Below are 19,368 nucleotides of genomic sequence, written 5' to 3'. Positions count from 1 at the left end.
ACACTAGCCTCAAGCTTGCCACCTTGCCACATCAGCCTTCATCTGATGTCAGAAAGCAGTTTTATTATGGTCAAGAGGGTTCTGGCCACTGCAGTTAAAATGTTTTTGTCTCAGTGATATTTTCTTCTCCCAGTGTGCTCTGCCAGGTTTGATCTGTCATTTGCTTTGCTTTACTTTGTAAACTTTGAATTATTAATGTGCAGAGCTTAAAACAGGAATCAGAAAAACTTCATAATATTAAGAACATGCAGGAAAGAATTTATGAAAACCTGCAATGCTCCACATGGATGGCTCAGAAGAGAAGTAATCAACCAACTCTGTAAATGTCAAGGGGAGGATTAGCTTTACTTCAGATCCAATTCAGAAGCCACGTTAATAGGAGCCTTTCTACGTGGAACTAAAAGGACTATTTCCTGCTCTAGTTTTCTAGGTTGAAATAATTGATTTACCACTTCTTTTATATACGGATTTGATGCACAGAGCAACATTTGAAAAGACTAGTAAATTTCTTGAGAAAATACTGGTCTATTTTAGTATAATTACAGAGTCTTACCATGTTTCAGTGGGTTGATCTGCAAAGACAAGCTGAGAGTCCCAGGCCGTCACCAAGACAGCAGGGCAGCGTCCTCCCAACCTGGTGCTGTCCCATTGTACCCAAGCAAGAAGGGCAGAGTGAGTTGGGTGACAATAGAGAGTGTCAGCCTACAGTTCCCTGGACATGAGACAAGTCCGTAGTGATGTAGCACGTCCAAACTCACCTGCATCACACCAGTGCTGATCTTGCACATGGGCAACCAAAATCCCAAGGAGGCAAAGATGCTGCAGAGCCTGGTGGAATACTCAGGGCCTAGACAGTGTCTATTTGCAACATGACATACGGACAGTAAAGGCTTTCAGATGCCTTTTCTCAGGATGGTGAGTATGTTGGTGCTTTCCATATTTCAACCTTCAGGTGGCATCCATAGTATGTACTGCAGCAGAACTGCTTGGCCTTCTGAAAAAAATAAAAAAATAAAATCTGTATGAACTTATGTTTTCCTTTCCTTTCTAAACAACAGTCCTTTCTAAAAACATCACTAAATTTATATTACAACACCTTCAACATCTTTTTTTTTTTCAGTCAGGATGACTGGCGTTTACAGGAAGAAGAGACACAAGAAACACAAGCTCCTGTTTCTTGTTCACATGTAAAACCAAAGGAAGGGAAAGCATAGGTCAGAGGTTGGGCTCGGTGATCTTGGAGGTCTCTTCCAACCTAGATGATTCTGTGAAGAGATGTATAAACTACTTCAGAGACATTTCCATGGGAAACACTTGAAAACCCAATCTTCTTTTGTAGTGCAGGTATTTCAACACAGCCCAATAATATTGACTTCTGTATTTGCCCTATAAAAATGAGGCAGTAGTTTCACAGTCTGTTAGATGTAGGAGCAAACAAAACCAAACTGCTTGTTGAGCTGAAAGAGGAATGGATTATGAATGTCACTGATTTTTGGCCTCTTCCTTGTGTCCTTGAGCGATCCCAAACTGTTACATACTAATATAAGATCACTTCTTGCCAAGCTATCGAAGTAAATTGTAGGGAGAGACATGGAACGGGAGCTATTGTTCGCATATCCATGGGATAGTGGAACTGCATTCAAGGCTGTTCTTGTAAAACTAAAACTGCAGTTTATTGAAGGTAATGGGCATTGTTAACTGGACACCACAGAAGCCAACACACTGCACCTCTCCCTAACTCCAGAACAGGGAAGCATACATGGGAAATGAGAGAGCAAGTTCCTTCAATGCACATCTCTAGTTGATCCACTAACACCAACAGTTACTTCATTTTTAATGAATTTCTGAGCTGTCCCAGTACTTTTAGTAAATGCCTCTCCCCAGATTTTCTACCACTCTTTACTGCTGTGTAGAAGCTTCTTTTTTTAAGGAATTTAAACACAGCGTGTGTTAAAATATCCTTGGCTGATTTAGAGATTGATTATCCTTTCTATTTACAGCCATTAACTTTTTTGAATCATGTGTGAGCCCTGACACCTCTCTCCCAGCATCATGGCTCCCACAAAAAGGTTTGTCCCTTTCCTAGCATCACTTACCAATTTATTCGCTGACAGAAGCTTAGCAAACAAAGGCTTAATTTTCCAGACCTACTTTTATTTAAAGCAATTCAGTCAAATGTAGAGCTAACCTCTGACAGAATATGAGTAGAATCACAATGTGAAACTTAAAGAAATTTCTCACAAAAGAATCCCTTGAGTCAAGAGAGGTCATTGGCAGAAACCATAACTAATGTAGCAAAATGGAAGAACGTCATGGAGAGGGAATGGTCCTTGGCAGCTGTTTAATGGAGCTCCTCAGCCGTAGCACTCAGGGCTGACCAGCGCTGATTTTCTTCCTGATGTATCACTCCCTTTGGTCTGTTGTGACTCAGCTGCTGAGCCCTCGTAGCCCGCGGCAGAGCTAATTGTGATTCACTCACCGCCTCCCAGAAAACCGACTGGAAAGTTAAATTTTATAAAGTATTCAGCCTTAGCATGGAAGATCCTTGGAGGCAAATTTCCTCCTCTGAGGTAAAGTTCTTCCTTTTCTGCCCCTCTCCTTCCCCCTTTCAAAATGAAAGTCATGGAGCAGCAGAAGGCTCCTTGTACCTCAGGACCTGACCCAGGCCTGGCTACGGGGATAGATGCAAAGAAAGGGAAGGGAAGCAGAGCTTTCCTTTCAAAAGGGAAATAAAATACGGCTCAGTTAACCCTGGAACATGTCAGGCAGTGACGCACAGCCACAGGCAGCCCAAACAGGGAGCTTGCAGCCTGGCATGCAACGCCTCACCAGCGTCCTGAACACCTCTGGTCCCTGTTCCCAGGGATGGGGCTATGGCCACGTGGCTCCTATGTTTGGAAAGGTGTGAAGAAATTACTATTGCCTGGACTCTTCCTGTTAGTTTTGTGCATTTATAGCAGGGGCAGGCCTGGGCAGTGTCTGAGATTCATCCCCAACTTGCTCTTGGGGTTTCCTCACATATATCTGGGGCTCAAGTCCACCAATGACCTGCTCAACACCTTCCTCTTGTCTCTATATCCCTCACTCTCCCTTTTAACCTTTACCAGAAGTTTCTTTGCCAAACTCCATGCAACATGAGAACCTCACCCACCGTGTCTAACAAATTTACATCCCACCCTGTGGCAGCGTCAGGCCCACTGCAGCAGGAGCCCTGCTCCTGCACGGGGAGGCAGCTCCAGGTGGCACAGTGGGATCGCGAAATGAGGCCAGGGCTGGCACAACCTCTGCTCCCTCACGCCCAAAACACTCAGCTCTGACCTGGCAAGAGGCTCTGCTGGGCTCCACTGCAGGGGACCCAGCTCAGACTGTCCCAATCTCCACTGAAAGGAGATGCAGGGAGAGGCGATGGACGTGGGACAGACAGAAATTCCAGTTTTTAGCAATTGTGGAAAATACAGTGATACAGAGAGGAAAAAGTATCAATGGAGAAATGGGAGACAGCTGCACTGGCATTGCATTTGCTTCCTGGACTGAAGAAAAGCCTTCAGAGTTACTGAGTAAACTTGTAGTAATAAAAACATCATAAGCTTTTCTATTTTTATGTTGCCAGTTATACTCTCATCTCATGAGATCAAAGTTTTTTTCAAAGGCAATGAAGACAGTTATTAAATAAATATTTAAAGACAATGAATTAACAGCAACAGACACTTTCAAAACCTGGCTCTAGGAAGTAGTTACATTTCAATCTGAGCAGCCTTTCAGTTGGGTTTGGGTTACAGCAAGCAATTTCTTTTAGCTGCTCTTTATTCAACACATTCAGAGACTGCATGTGAATTGGAATTTCTGCCAGCTCAGACCTGGCCTTTGTTTCACACCTTGCCAGCACCACTCTTGCAAGGAGCTTGGCAACTGGCCCTATCACATGAATCTGAGAACAAAATCCCTGCTTGTGTACTGTTTTTAGCTTTTATCACCGCTACAAAAGTTCTGAAGTTTAACTACCCTTATCAGCAAACACCAGTACTTCCCATCAAGAACACGCCTTAATTAACAAACTTTGTCTCTCTCATTTGTTGGTAGCTTAATACGAAAGTATCCCACTGAACCTCACACTGGACATCTTCCAGGAATTGTTTTACTTAATGCAAGTATCAGAATCTGGTCCTAAAACAAACAACTGCACATCACAACATACAAATTGTAACCATCACTGTCTTAATTTATTTTAATGAATTGTGCTTTAAAACCTGAGTTATTCTCATGTCTTAACTGCTCCACTAAAAAGTGAGTTTTCATAATTAGGAGTATTACAGCCATGCTAATTTGTTCCAGTCTTAGCCTTATCTATTTGTGCCACGTCAAAATGACCACGAGTGTCAATCTGCTCTGTGGGATGTGTCTTTGCTTGTCGCCTTCCATCCAGTCTTTACACTTGTTTGTAAAGCTCAGCATACAGCTCACTAAACTCACTGGCACCTGATGTGATGTGCACTCTGAACACAGTGAGGTGTTCTGGTGTCACAGTCCGTTCAGGGGCCTGCAGGAGCTGAATTAAAGGCTGCCTGAAGACACAGCACATGCTTTTTGTTGCTAACTGTCCTGGTTCAGATCGCACTGGCAATGCTACTCACCATACATGTCCTTTCCTTAGGATACTAAACAGAAGGCAGGCTGAAAACCAAACCTAGTGCATGTCTTGACTCAGTTCTGGGAATCCAAGAGCACCAGGGTAGATTTGCTACGTATAAATCCTAGTTGTTTTGATACCCAGGAACCTTTCCAAAAAAAATGCACGGTAGACTTGTTGGCCTAACATGATGCTGCTACAAAAACAGGAAAGGATGTACAGAGGAAGAGATGGGATAGAAGAGAGATTATTCCCCTTAACCCACACCAACATGTCGCAGGCCTGTCTTTTCACTTGTCTGAACAAATGCAAACATCTACTCAGTGAGGACACAAGATGAATCTCAGTTTGCCCATGCACTTAGGCCTGGCTGAAAGGCAGCTCAGCTGTAGCCCTAGAGCTGAGCCTGCCCCCTCAGGCACACTTTGTTCAGCAGGCATTGGCAGTCTGCCTTTGGCTCCTGTTTCCCCAAAGGAGCATAAAGCTTTTGTTTCATCCTCAAGGAGGTGAAATTGCAATAAACATAATATGAGGACAGGGAACATGCCAACGGAACCTTTAGGTTGAAATTGGACACTGAACAACTAGGCACATTAGCAGTTTGTAAAGTAATTTTAATTCAGACAATATAAAAAAGGAGGTATTTCATTGTGTGTGTCTTGAAGACCCAGTCAACATCAGTAGTGATTTCTGCACCAGACAGCTATTGACACCATAGCCCTACGAATACCACATGCACTTACATCTGTGTGACAGAATAAAGGTCAGGGCTGTTCTGCTTATGTTGCAAGGCAGACCCTGCAGTGTCTTTATGCAGCTGGATTCATGATGACTTCTCAGGAGAGACAAATACACAGGAGACTATAAGATACAAAAATAGAGATTTTATATGTCCAAAAGGTCCTAACAGCATACAGTGGAATACCTTGAAGTGTCTGAATACACTGAAAATCTGCGATAGCCTTCTTACACCATCATGTATTTCTTTCAAAGCTTATGTAGCTTTCTAAGAACTAGCTCACTTAAGAGCAGCATATTCACCAGTTTCTGATTATTTCTTTTCCCTGGGGTACTCTGTCACCCATAGCTTCTTTCCCTACTAAGTCCCCAAGTGCTCTTCCTTTGGTTTTACCTCCCCAGCAAGTAATACACTCACTTTTCATAAATTCAACCAGTGGCCCAACTGCTAATCAAGCTCTCTGCCCTTGTTATGGATGTCTGTTTTTGTTGTATTTTGTTTCCTCCCTGTCCCTTCACCACTTCTCTGCTTCCTGCTAAGCCTTACTGCTGATCTAGAATATGCCTGGGCTGCCCCTTGTGTTTTATTCATGGCTTCTGGAAAAAGCCTGATGCAGAACTCTGGTCAACAGTGTTATTAATATACAAAGGTAGATGGTAAGATTGAAAGCCAGTCTGAATTTATCAAAGCAGAAGGTGAAACAAAAAAGATTTCCCAGCAAAATGCCACTGACATTTATATTAAAAGGGGAAATTAAGTCCAGGTCTGACATTTAAAAATAATGCCACCTCTGTAAAACCTAACGCTCATTTTTTACAGGCACTGGGAAAGCTTCAAGGCAACTTCTCTTTTCCCTTTTCTAATTGTGCAGACTTTCATCACAAATTATTTACTTTTTTGCCTTTTCTCTTTCTTTAAAAGTGGTACTGAAGTGTGCCTCTGCAAAGAGGGCAGTGCAGCAAGGTTTAGGTGAGTCGAAGAGATCTCAGCACAGGTAGCAGAGCATCACATTTAATTCCTTTGGTGCTTATTTTAATAACATTTATCACAATGAACTCTTGAGTCATTAGAACATGAAATATGCAATACCATGCTTTGCCATTCAACATACAATTTATCTTCTCATTGCTGTGATGAGGACATCATTACTATTTTTAATAACTTCTTATCAGTGAGGTTCAGCCACAAACTGTTGGTTTCATTTCAAAACTCTGTACAGTAGTCACCGAAGGAACTGAGGCCTAATTTCTTTGTTACTAAGGAAAAAACCAACAAGCCACATGTCAGAGTCACTCATCAACACAGTTCCATGCAGGTGAAAGGCAGGGAAAGGAGATCTCACCTAACAGAGACCTTGTTCCCAGGCTTTTTGTCTCTTCTCATATAGGTGAATGCTTTGCAGATTCACGGAGTAAAAAAGCAGGGATATTTCTTCAGCAGGGGCACTCCTCTGACCTTTGGTTCTACCTTCTCTTGACATTTAGTCCATTAATCCAATGTTTAATCTTTCCTTAGAGACCATGTTTTCTATAAGTCTGATCCTAGGAAGGATCATTCTTAGCATCAGACTTACTGTGGTTTTTTGGATGCTTTCTGCTTGGTGTGTTTGTTACTTGAAACACAATCCTCAGCAATAGACACAATTCCAGTGGAAAGAACTTCTTGACAGTGAGGGTGAGGGAGCACTGGGACAGGCTGCCCAGGGAGGCTGAGGAGTCTCTGGAGATATTCAAGGCCTGTCTGGACACCTCCCTGGGCAGCCTGCTGTAGGCAACCTGCTTTGGCAGGGGGGTTGGACCCAGTGCTCTCTGGAGGTCCCTTCCAACCCCTACAATTCTGTGGTTCTGTGATCTTGATCTAGCTGAACATCTAGTGTATCTTGATCTGAAGTGTCTGGAGTACTTCAGCCCTAAATAAATCACTAATTTCTCTCATTGTGGAAGTGTGCGAGTGACGTCCCTCACTGTACTTCTATGTCCAGCTACTGGGTTTTGTAGAGGTGGAACAAAGTGCCTTCTTTCCGAAATCTCCTCACGCATTGGTACTTGCAAGCCTCCTGCCTCTAAGCCTAGTGGTCAATGACACTAGTAATAGTTATGAATGCTGTGTAAATATTACAGTGCCTTTCTCCTGGGAAACCCTTGGCACCCCAGTGGTACAGCTGGCCTTGCACTGTCCCTGCCCTATGGCAGCGAGCAGCCCTGCCGTGTGCTGCGGCACCAGGCTGGTGCTGCCATGTGTGCTGCCACCCCTAGCACATAAGGAAACGCAGACCTGGCGAGTGTAAGCCGTGGCAGGGCTCTGGTGGTCATGATAGGCCCAAGCAGCACCACACATTCCTCTTGAGGGCTCCACAGCTGTACAAAGCCAAGACGAGCAGCTGTAGAAATAAGTCTTAAAAGCCACTCACTGTTTCAAATCTCATTAATTTCTCTGCTCACTTCAAACCCAATAGGATCTAGCCCCCCTTGCTTTATCAGCTTTTACCTCCTCCTCCCCCACCCCATCAGACAGATATTTGAGCTTTACTTATAACTCCTTCGATTGGCAACAAAGTGGCTGCAAAAAAAAAATCTCCAATATTAGTTTCCTTTTATGCATACTTGTTCTCACTCAAGGGTACTTAGGAAACTATTCTATTTGTCACAGTACAGTAACCCGGCACTTTGGGAATCATAATGTATCCTCTCATAGCTTTGGTGGATAAATAGGTATAATTTTCATTAGTCCTCCTTGAGCAAGCTTCCAACTGAAACAAGAGACAAGGCAGACCGGGAGGTTCTCTGTCGCTGAAACTATGGCTTTGTATTGCTGACTGGTAAGATAGAACAGAATGATAGAACTGATAATAAAGCAAATCAATACACTGCCCTGGATGTACACATGAGACACAGCAGACAACGAGCTTCATTTATAACAGATGCTGATGATGAGCTGGTAGCATATTCTGCCAACTGCTTTCTGTGGAGGTCTTAAATGGATGAGGCCCCACCTCATTTCTGTGGGGCTAACACTATGGATTCCTACCTGGAGGGGCAGCCACCATGGCCTAAGTCTCTTACAGGAGGAGGAGCTGGGCCTTTGCTCCTGGGGATGCCGTTATACAAGAAATCAAGGATCTGGTTCTCAGATGCAGAAATGAGCGAAATGTGCTGTGAACATGGGTAAATACCCCTCTGTTAAAGGATCAATGCTGTTTAAAACAGCAACAATGGTGGGAAGGTTCAGTATCGCAATGGCAGGAACATCTAGAACATCTGCATATGTGCAGTTTTCCATAATTAAACAGAGCATTGAAGTACACAGAAATTACATGGAAATTAAACATCATGTAGAACTATGAGGGGCTTGTAAGTCACTGTCTATTATCACAGAACTACAGAATTGTAGGGGTTGGAAGGGACCTCCAGAGCTCATCGGGTCCAACCCCCCTGCCAAAGCAGGTTCCCTACAGCAGGCTGCCCAAGTAGGCGTCCAGACAGGCCTTGAATATCTCCAGAGAAGGAGACACTAAAACCTTCCTGGGCAGCCTGTCCCAGTGCTCCCTCACCCTCACCATGAAGTTCTTTCACATGTTGGTGTGGGGCTCCAATTTGTGGCCATTGCCCCTTGTCCTGTCCCCACAAACCACTGAAAAGAAGTTGGCCACATCCCTCTTTTTCCCACACTTAAGATACTTGGAAACACTGATAAGATCCCCTCTCAGCCTTCTTGTCTCAAGGCTGATCAGACCATAACGCCTATATTTATGAAGTTTTGATGTGATTTAGCCCTGCTTTCGGGCAGGAGGCAGGAGGACCAGAGGACCTGCATGGGTCCCAGCCAGCCTAAGTTACTCCATGACTCTCTGAACCAGTATCAGAGGTTTACTTACGAATGTTTCCTATGACATCCCTTACCAATCCAGAAAACATCCATTTATGCCTATAGCAATGCTGGTAACACCCACCAAAAACCTGCTAGCCCTGTGCAAAGCTACCTTGATGCTAACTAAATACAACTCAAACCCAAGAAACGTAGCAAGCATGAGAAAAATTGTTTAGAAAAGACATTTTCTTTCCAGCCACGTATGCAAGCACAGAAAATGGATCCTTCCCCCAGCTGGAGCAGATTTCAACTCAAGCATTAGATACCTGAAAGAACATTGTAATTGACAAGTTATTATGGAATAATGTTTACTACTAAATATATCTTTATGGATTTCTCAGGTCTTGCTGTGTTTCTAAGGGCATTAATCCGATCTCCTAATATCTCAGTTATCTACAAACAGAAGCCAGAAGCCCTTGATTAAGTAATTAGTTATGTCAGTAGGCAGATACCATCAGCAAAATCATATCTTCTTTTGGTATAAAAGAAATTAAAAATATGAGAATAACAGACTTGTAGTAAAATAATAATAATAATTTAAAAAGTCCATTTATCATTCATCAATATTCTCCTTGGCATTTTGTACCCCTCTTGGGCCAGCATAGATGTTTAACAGCCCCAGCACTGATTCTCCCATGGCACAGGGGACAACACACCCCTCTCTCTGTGCAGTGAGATGACATCCAGAAATGTGAGATTCTGTGGTCGTGTTTATCTAATTGACTTATCCTTGGCTATAAAGGGAGATGTGGTCTGGCCTCAAAATCTGTTAAAAATTCTCAGCAGAGTAACAGAACCCAGAAAACGCATTGATCTGTCAGACCACATTCACAGAAAGGGGCATCATTGAATGCTTCCTCCTGCTAAGGAATTCATTTAGAAGAATACCTAACCTCTTGCATTTTTTTTTCCATTCACTTATAAAAAGCACAATAACCACATATTAAAGGCTGAATCATTGTGAGAGCAATCTTGAGAACTAATAACGTGAAAGCCAGTGTTGATGAGACTGGGGTGAGGAAACAGCTAGGCAGCTGCTATTCCCGTAAACACAGAGAGCACAAAGCCTGCTCATTTCCTTGTGGGCCAGAAAAGATGCTTGGGGGATGTAAATTCCACCAACTTCAAATTAGAACCAGATCGCAGTGGTTTACAGTCCATTCCTCTGCTTTTGAATGATTACTGTATCGTATCACTGGTTATGAGAAGTCGGTTTTATTTCCAACTACGCTACGTAATAACATTTGACAATTTGTTAAATGCCAGCTTCACGTTGTGCCTTGCACTGTGACCACAGCACATGCAGAAGCAGATCTCTGCTTTCCCCTGTTACGTACTTTTCCTCTCTGGCAGCATACAGACTGACGATGTCTCTCTTTCAATGCCTGCACATTGCTCCCTGCTGTCCCTACACACCGCGATGGGTTTGTGCTTAATGTGGCTGTCTCCAAGTACAGCTTGGACTCGCCTGCAATAGGCGGTGTCTGGTACGTAAAGGATTGGTGCTTTGTCAATTTTATTTTGCAGCCAAACAGAACCTACTTATTATTAGTGCTACATTAAAGTTGGGCAGTGAATACTTTTATAAAGCTGATCATGTTCCTCACACGTCAGCATGGAGAAAGTAATGTCATAGCAATAGACAAGCGTGCTGATCCAAGCCCCAAAGATTCTTAAAGTGTGTGGTCTGTTTGGTGGTTTTCAATCTTTTTTCCACCATTACCTCAATTTGACAAAAGAGAAAAGACCTTTCTCCTATTCAGCAAGAGAAGCACCCTGTCATGCCCTGCAGATGGCTGCCTAAAGCTCAGAGCCAGTAAAAAAACTTCATGGTCTAGTAAATCTCTGCTGCTCACCTTGACATAGGAGTCCTCTGTGAAACAGTATGGCCTGTGCCACAGGGAAAGTCAAAACTAAATGATAATGGCTCCATCTGGTATTAAAACTTCACATTTGGTGGATTTTTAATGCCTTTTATAGCAGTCATGACGAGATGTTCAAGAGTAACTTGGGTTCTGGAAAGACCCCTTTTCCTACCTAAAGATTATCAATGCAGTAAAAAAAAAAAAAAAAAGATAGGACTGAAATCAGTGTTTGTGTAAATTTCACACATGGCCACAGAATAGCTTTAGAATCTGTTTCAAAGTAACATAAAACGGCTTTGTAATTACAAAAAAGATTTGAGATGATTGAAGTCAAGTACAGTTTCTGAAAAGCATCCTATAAATGCCTTGGCATTACAGAGCCTTGGATGTTTGTTTTATGTTCTATCTTGGGAACAGATAAAGACTGCTTTTTTTTTTTCTAGACAATAATGTTTGCTATAAAGCGTAATGAGAAAGTTAGCTGGATGTAGCAGGGGAAGTGTCCTCATGTTCATAAAATACATTCTGAGCAGCAGGCAACCTTCCTTGTTAAACAGCTGCTGGGCAGGTAAAGCTGCAGTAACTGAGGGGAAGCAGGTGCATGGGAATACAGCCTTGGGATTCAGGGAAGCAAAGCAGCAATCCCTTTGCTGTGCAGCCCCTTGGCCCGTGCAGCAAGCCTGGGGGCACAGTCCCAGCCCGTGGTGCTGCTCACCAATGCCAGGAGCACTCAGAGGCAAACACAGAGCAAGTGGGCAGCAAGGGGCCCCTTACCAAGCAGAAATGTGGCAGGAGAAGTGGCAACACGTAGCCTGAGAGCAATCAAAAGGGACTTCAGGGAACTGGGAGGGATGATTAGGAACTCAGGCGCGCAAGTCATCTCCTCCATTCTCCTCAGTACTTCCAGGAACAGAAGGACACTGTACATTAACCCATGGCTCCACGGCTGGTGTCACTGACAATATTTTGGGTTCTCTGGTGACAGGAAGCCTTACCTGGCTCCAGGCTTGCTGGCATTGGACAGGATTCATCTTTCCTAAAGAGGGAAGAGGGTCGTTGGTCATGAGCTGGCAGGGCTCATTGATTGGGCTTTAAACTAGATTCGATGGGGAAGGGGATCCCATCAGGGATGCTGGCGATAAGGTACAGGATGACATGCCATCCCCCTCACACCTGCTGACAAAGGTTTCCAGAGCCTAGAGAGGGAACAGAGCCTAACAGGAGAGCTACCGTAGGCCCACATGGACAAGTTATAGTTGCCCCATCCAGAAAGGCAGCTGCGTTGGGAGCCCAGCTCAAATGCCTCTATGTAAACGCATGCAGCATGGGGAATAACCAAGGGGAACTGGAGGTGTGCATGTGGCTGCAAGGTTATGATCTCGTTGCAATCACTGAGACATGGTGGGACAGCTCTCATGACTGGAATGTGGCCATGGACGGCTTTGTGCTTTTCAGGAAGGACAGGTCAGGAAGGTGAGGTGGTACAGTGGCTCTTTATGTGAGCGAGCAACTGGAAGCTGTGCAGCTCTGCAGAGGGGGAGATGCGGTGCGAATCGAGAGCCTGTGGGTGAGGATTAAAGGGCAGGCCAACAGGGGTGACATTGTGGTGGGTGTTTCCTACAGGCCCCTGGATCAGGAAGAGGAAGTGGACGAGGCCTTCCACAGGCAGCTAAAGGTTGCCTCACTTTGCAAGCCCTGGTTTCTATGGGGGACTTTAACCACCCCGAGATGTGCTGGGGAGACAGCACAGCTCAGAACAAATGGTCCAAGAGGTTACTGCAGAACATTGCAGATAACTTCTTGAAGCAGGTGGTAGGTGAGCCAACAAGGAGAGGGGTGCTGCTGGACCTGGTACACACAGAGGGGGTCTAGTTGGAAACGTGAAGGTTGAGGGCAGTCTCGGCTGCAGTGACCAAGAGATGCTGGAGGTCAAGATCCTGCAAGGAGGAAGCAGGGCAAAAAGTCGGACCACAATGAGGAAGGCCAAGGACCAATTTAGAATTAAATTTAGCAAGAGACATCAAGGACAAAGCTCTATGTCATAAAGAATTTCCGTCTATCTCAGGGAAGACAGCCCAGCTGTTGGATCTTGGTCTCAGTGATTTTATTAGTCAGACTCTGGGGGGCACTAGGATATCACGATGAAAGTCACGGGATAGAATCGCTGCTGTTTCCCACACTCATATTTGCAGCTACTCAGATTTTGAATGTAAAATCAGGGCCAACAGTGATTAAGTTTCAGATGAGCCTCATCATGCTTCAGAATTCCCCTTCTTCCACTTCCATAAACTCTCTCTAGATCTCTTCAGCTGCGAAACCAGCACAGAGATCTCCGGAGAAAATGCTTATCTGCAGCCCTAAAACTGAATATGAAACATAAAACCACAGTATTTTCTGCTATCTGTTAAATACTTAAGATGTACTTCCCCCTCAGCTGGAATAGCAGGAGTGTGGACACAGGCTGATGTGCTGAGTCTCACAGCCAGTCCCTCTGCATTGCTTTTCCCTTCCCCTGCCCTTCACAACATATTAGTTCAACTCCTGATCCCAAATAAACATGGAGAACACAGGGAAACGAGCAGGTCACTGTTTCTTCTGGCTTATGCTCATATATTACTTTTTTTTTTTCCCCACCCAGAAGCACAGGTTAGGGTTGCTGTTTTCTTACAGTCTTTGTCTCCCTCTCCTCCCTAATCATCTCAGCTTTCAAGGACAGAATATCCAAAGCATTTATTAACTTCAATGAGCAAATTGCTCCTAAAGAGAAGTTAAGATGATAATGGTAGGAAAAGCGTGATTTGAGGTAGTGGTAGGGAGACTGTCTAGGACGTCAGCTGCCTGGAACACCCATAGAGCCACTCACCCTGTCAGGAACAGTAACTAGACACCACTACCATCAGAACAGCAATAATCCATTCAATTCCAAAATTCACATTTCAGCCTGGTACTTTTATGAACTGTATGATGCCATCCCATCCTCCTGACCATCCTATATGGTTAGCCAACATGGAAAGAATGGCAGATGTTACCAGCAAAGTTATGCCTTGTCATGTGAGCAATAAACCTCCATGTAACTCCTTATCATGCAAGACAAAAATAACACAGAATTTATGGGATTTGTCCACACACAAAATACTTCAAATGACAGTTGTCTGCTAGCCGTCTCAAGACCAAACAATCATGCGCACTATATTTAAATAAACCACACTTCTACTTAAATGTACAGACTTTCAAGGGGAACTGAAAACCGGGAAAATCTCTTCAAATTAATCACTGCAAATTATTCAGTCAGTTACAATTCTAGGCATTTGGGCTTTGGAGAATCAAAAGCGTGCAATTTATTTGTCTGACTCTCACAAACTGTCCACCCATTCCTTTAAGCTCTCTTTTCACTTTGCTTTATGGAGACTGTCAGACAGCTCTACAAAAGAGTGCTAACAACAAACCGTGCTTCCCAATGTACACCGAGCAGAAACTGGCACTCCTAGGCGAAACCTCCAAGAGGGAATATTCTTCGGCATCTTTGATAATTGCAGTCCTTATTGTCTTTAGTTTCTAGATTTAAAGCAGAAGGAGGTGGGGAAAGAAAATCCTTTTTCACAGACTGGTATTTTCATCTGAGGATATTATCTAACTATAATTTATGCTTTAAAGCACTTCAAAAGGAACTGATATTTTTATAGATGTTTGAACTCTCAGAACCTGTACAGTTGCCAGCTGTTAATACTCAGGAGAAATAGGAAATCAGTTATTTAAAACCAAAAAGAAATGAAAACAAAAATCTAACCTACAAAGCATACAAAGAGAATTTTAATTTGACCTTGGTCTTTAATCCAAAGTCAGAAACTATTTGTCTGAAAATAAGGTAATTGCAGACTCAATTCAATCCCACTTGGTGGCCGAGAAAGCAGATGTGTATCTGAACCCAAGTACAGATGAAACCAGTATACAGATATGTACCATAACAAGCCTGGTGATGGCCTTTGTTTTGGTAAAAGAATCAATAGCCTGTGCTTCTATCGCAACAGTGCAAATGAACCAGGCGGAGCATATGTATGTGAATGCACATCTATACAGCCCCTGTCACCATAGCAGGTATGCGAGAAAGTGCCACTTGTACCGTCCCTTCCACATGGTACCCTCTAGAGCTGTTCTGATGGGACGTACCAAGTTCTCTTAGAGGCTGTATCAGGAGCCAGATTATGCTGCCCTTCACTTTCCTGGATAGTAGAGCTGACCTCAAATCACTGTGCAAACAGAAATGATTACTTAGGAAGTGATGGAGTAATCAAACAGGAATGAATGACGGTGCTTGGCCTACAGAGGGAACACAACGCTGCACTTCGGGGCAGCTGTTATAACAGGAAAGGCCTTGTGCCACGGTGTGTTCTCAGGTGCTATGCAGTGCCCAGATGCGACTCACTTTTCCAGGACTTTGTCTCTGGCACCTAAGATTTCTCCAGTGCTGTTGTCCTCTTCGTGAGACCAGCCTAAACTTAATGGCTCTTCAAGGAACTCCCTAGTAAAGGAGCAAGCACACTTCTACACCCACAGGCCACTACACACCTCTCTCTTACCCAGCCCATAAACTTCTGAGCCCTCCTGCTTCTTCCCCCAAAGATGGCCCAAAGTCCAAGCCTCATACCTGTCTGGGGACTCCTCAGCTCAATACTTCTGTTTTATTTCAAGTGTACTAGAAAAACGCATTTCTTACATCCAACAAACACTGCTCTTCAGCGTGTCCCAGCAGTAACCGTCGAGAGGAACATCACACTGCACATGCAGCTCAGTCTGCCCAGCCAAACAACTGAGCGAGAAGCCCAGCCCAAACGAAGTGCCCCAGTTTTGGACACCTGGCACCCGCTGCCCAAAGGCAGCCTGCCGCTGAGAGGCTGTGCCGTTTGGGGCGCCTTCCCCTCTCCCTGGAGTGAGCACTGAACACAGCCCTTGCTTGGCCCCATGTCCCCGGTCACCCCGTGCCTCCTGCTCCAGCAGCAGCGATTTGCGCCCGCTCACAGCGTGTCGGAGATGACCTGCACAAGAAGCAAACATGCCCTGGGCACAGAGCACGGGAGGGCCCCGTCTGATAAACTTCTCATCACCTTGCCCTACTGCAGCTGCTGAGAAGCAGCCAACCAGCCACAGCATCACAGTTTTAATCATAGTTTTGTTCACTCTCCACAGAGCAGTAATAAAAGGTTCAACTTGGGGGGGTAGGAATACCGCAACTAGTCGTTCCCACCAGGCATGCATCTGGCCCTTAATTACCCTATGGTATTTATATAATCAAAAAAATATTCAACTTGTATGACTGATCACGTTGGAGTAGTGGAACGCATTAGCAAATAAATAGCAAAACACACAAATTTGTCAACAGATGGATTACAACCCAATGTAATTAAATGCAAAATAGTTCTGCTTTTAAAGCAATTGCCCATAAATTAGCCTGTCAGCAAATGTATGCAACTAATTGCATGAAAAAAAATAGGCCATAAGACAATATTATCTGCACATAGTCTTTCCAAACAATGCAGAAATGATTGGGTATGTTATTAATTGAAAAGAAGTCAAACTGCATTAGTTTAATTGCTCTTTTTTGTGCAAACCTATTAGAATAATTTATACCATATTTACTCCTTTTTACATTTGATGATAGGTATTTAAGCCTTGTTTGTAGACTAACAATAATGATTTCACCTTTTCCTCGGTTTAATAAATGCAGTAACAATGCTGTTTGTCCATGGCAGCGGTGAACTAGGGCTGCATCCCATGAGGGTTTAAGGGAACGGCAACCAAGCTGTCTTTGAAGCTCCGTTTCTTTCGAAGTGAACCAAGGGGCACGGTGGAAAGCAAAGGCTGCAAGGAAATCTCCATTTGCTTGTTTGCAGAGAGGAAAGACTGAAGAACTGAAAACACGTTCTATAAACTGTTATACACAATGATATGGGCAGCCCTGACCAAAGCAAATTTAGAGCACTCGGCTTCACCATTCAGAGGCTGGCTGTAAGACACCTAATTGAAGGTTTAATCCTCAGATCTTCAGCCCGTGATCTACCAAGGCTCTATGGGACACTCATAAAGAAACTGTGAAAGGTTACTCAGAAAAGACAGGCTGTTGGCTCGTATTTGCTGTGCAGGATTAGGATTTTATGTGGAAAAATAGTGTGGGTTCGCAAACCAAAATGGCTGGAAAACCGATCGCAGCCCAAAGCTGACAGACATTAACCCAACGATCGCATCGGTTCCAGGAAGCGCTCCTGAAGTTCTCAATTCAAGAGAGATAAGTACTGGGTCTGAGTCGGATCTCCTGCTGGTATAAACAGGGAGAGCCTCCGCTGACATCTGAGGAACCACACGGAAAGAAAGATCACAGCTGTGATGCATCTCATGTACCTAATCAAAACATCTGTAATTTGAGTATGGGTAATGAACTGCTCACAGACAACTGGTGAACTAAGAATCATCCATGTAAATTATTCAGTGACTAATTTTGACTAATGAATATGATTGGGAAAAAATGAAATCTATTTACTTTACATATATTAGGCTTTTTTTTCTTTCTCTACATAAATTAAAACTGTCAGAAAAGTAAGAAAAAACAGAATTGCATACAGAAAGGGTCCGTTTGGTGGCAGAAACATATGTCCCTCCCTAAAGCTTACAATCAAGAAAACTCATCAAATAAACTCAAAGGCAAATACTGCTGATCCAACAGCAGTTTCCACCTGCCTGTGCTGGAGATTTTAACCCAAGCAATGGATACAGGGGGCTCTTGAAGCAGAGCCCTGCCTGCTACCGAGCAGCCTGGCAGTCAGAACTGCCTGGGGACACAGAGAATCTGGCTTCAAATTTATCCCCTCATTCAGCATCGAGAATGAAGTCTTAATCATCAGGCCACAGAATATCCATGGTGGACGAGTTCCTCGTTTCTTTACTGGTGGCATTTAATTTCCTACTGAGTAATTGTACAGTTATTGGATGAGAAAAGAAGAGAAAATGAGAATGCTTCTGTGCTGGAGCCGGGGGTTGTCATCCAGAGCATGCATGCAGCAGCCTCCAGCCCAGTGGGTATTTAATAACAGCACATGAAGTACAACAGCCTCGTACTTTAACAGGGTGTTACTACACGCTTCATCTTAATAGTGTAACCCTGAAAAATGAATATAAAATAACCCATTTGGTCAGTGTTTGCAGGTAGCTACGGAATGCCACAAGCTGCATTGGGAATGCAGGAATGAGTCTTCCCAGTCCTGTCATGCTTTGTGTTTCTGAGCCAGGACTCTTTGAGATCTGTCACTGCCTTCAGGGAAGGGGAGAACAAATGAAGTGAGGGTGCTCACAGGTGTCTGCACTGCAGGGTTTGGCACTTGGGCACATACATGTAAGTATTTGAGCAGATATGCAATGGACAGGGGAGAACATGCTGTTCCTTCCATAATAAACTGAACTTCCTCCTTTTAAAATGGGAACTAATTTATCATGAGAGAATAAAGTCACATCAGTCTCCACACCTAGGGCTTGCAGCATTTTGTACATGGGTTTGAAGCTGCGTACCTTTACACACAAGGGACATTCAGTTGTCAAACCTGTGGGAATCACTTAATGTGACAGAGACCGCTGAAAACACAGCTCCTGCTTTGAATAAGTGAGCACCATGGGATCCCTGACGACTCTTTTAAGCTCCCACATACCCATCTGGGATTAAATAGAAGCAATTCTTGTGCTATCTGCTGCAGATTCACGGGGATCTGGAACTGCTACAAAACCACTTACAGCCTTCCAATCAATTCCCTAACACCTTCCTAATTTGTCACAAAAAAAGAGGAGACTTCTGTCAAAGTTAGCACATTTTTGCTACCCAGGAGGAAGACAACAGGGTTAAGATTTTCTCCTTCTACTATTCTGGTTTGGAAGATACCACTTTACCACAATGGATCAAGGTAATATTAATAAACTGACCATTAATTAAACAAGCCTTTGGTATTGCAAAGGTTGTTGCCACTTTTTTTGCACTGCATTTACTAAGTAGTTTTGAGAAAAACAAACAAACAAACAAAACCAACACAAAGCTATTAAGGAAAACTCCTCGATTCAGTCCATGCAAAGGAGAAAAAAAATAAACTGAGGCAAAAGAATTGCAAAAATAAGGGTAGCACATCTGAGATCTCTCATCCCGTTATTGTTAGTTCAGAGAACTATTCTTGGCACAGGATTTACCTTCAAAATCCTCATTTTACTCTGTTGGAATTACTGGTTGCAGTTTTCTCAAC

At 43.7% G+C, this 19,368-nt stretch overlaps 1 protein-coding gene across 5 annotated transcripts in view; it reads right to left on the bottom strand.

Annotated features, from left to right (window-relative positions):
* OTOS (otospiralin) overlaps window positions 1–19,368 on the bottom strand; it is a 439,145-nt gene that overhangs the window by 27,702 nt on the left and 392,075 nt on the right. For 4 of the 5 annotated variants that reach the window (XM_072042617.1, XM_072042619.1, XM_072042618.1 and 1 more), the window contains one exon: window positions 759–994. In XM_072042617.1, coding sequence (XP_071898718.1) covers window positions 759–788 — 30 coding nt within the window. In that variant the 5' untranslated portion in view covers window positions 789–994. Of the gene's footprint in view, window positions 1–758; window positions 995–5,370; window positions 5,489–19,368 lie in introns of all 5 variants that reach the window. The other variant, XM_072042616.1, reaches the window with a different exon arrangement.

This window comes from Anas platyrhynchos, chromosome 9 (genome assembly GCF_047663525.1).
Source record: "Anas platyrhynchos isolate ZD024472 breed Pekin duck chromosome 9, IASCAAS_PekinDuck_T2T, whole genome shotgun sequence".
In the NCBI taxonomy this organism is placed as follows: Eukaryota; Metazoa; Chordata; class Aves; order Anseriformes; family Anatidae; genus Anas; species Anas platyrhynchos.
This window is presented reverse-complemented; position numbering and strand designations above follow the sequence as displayed.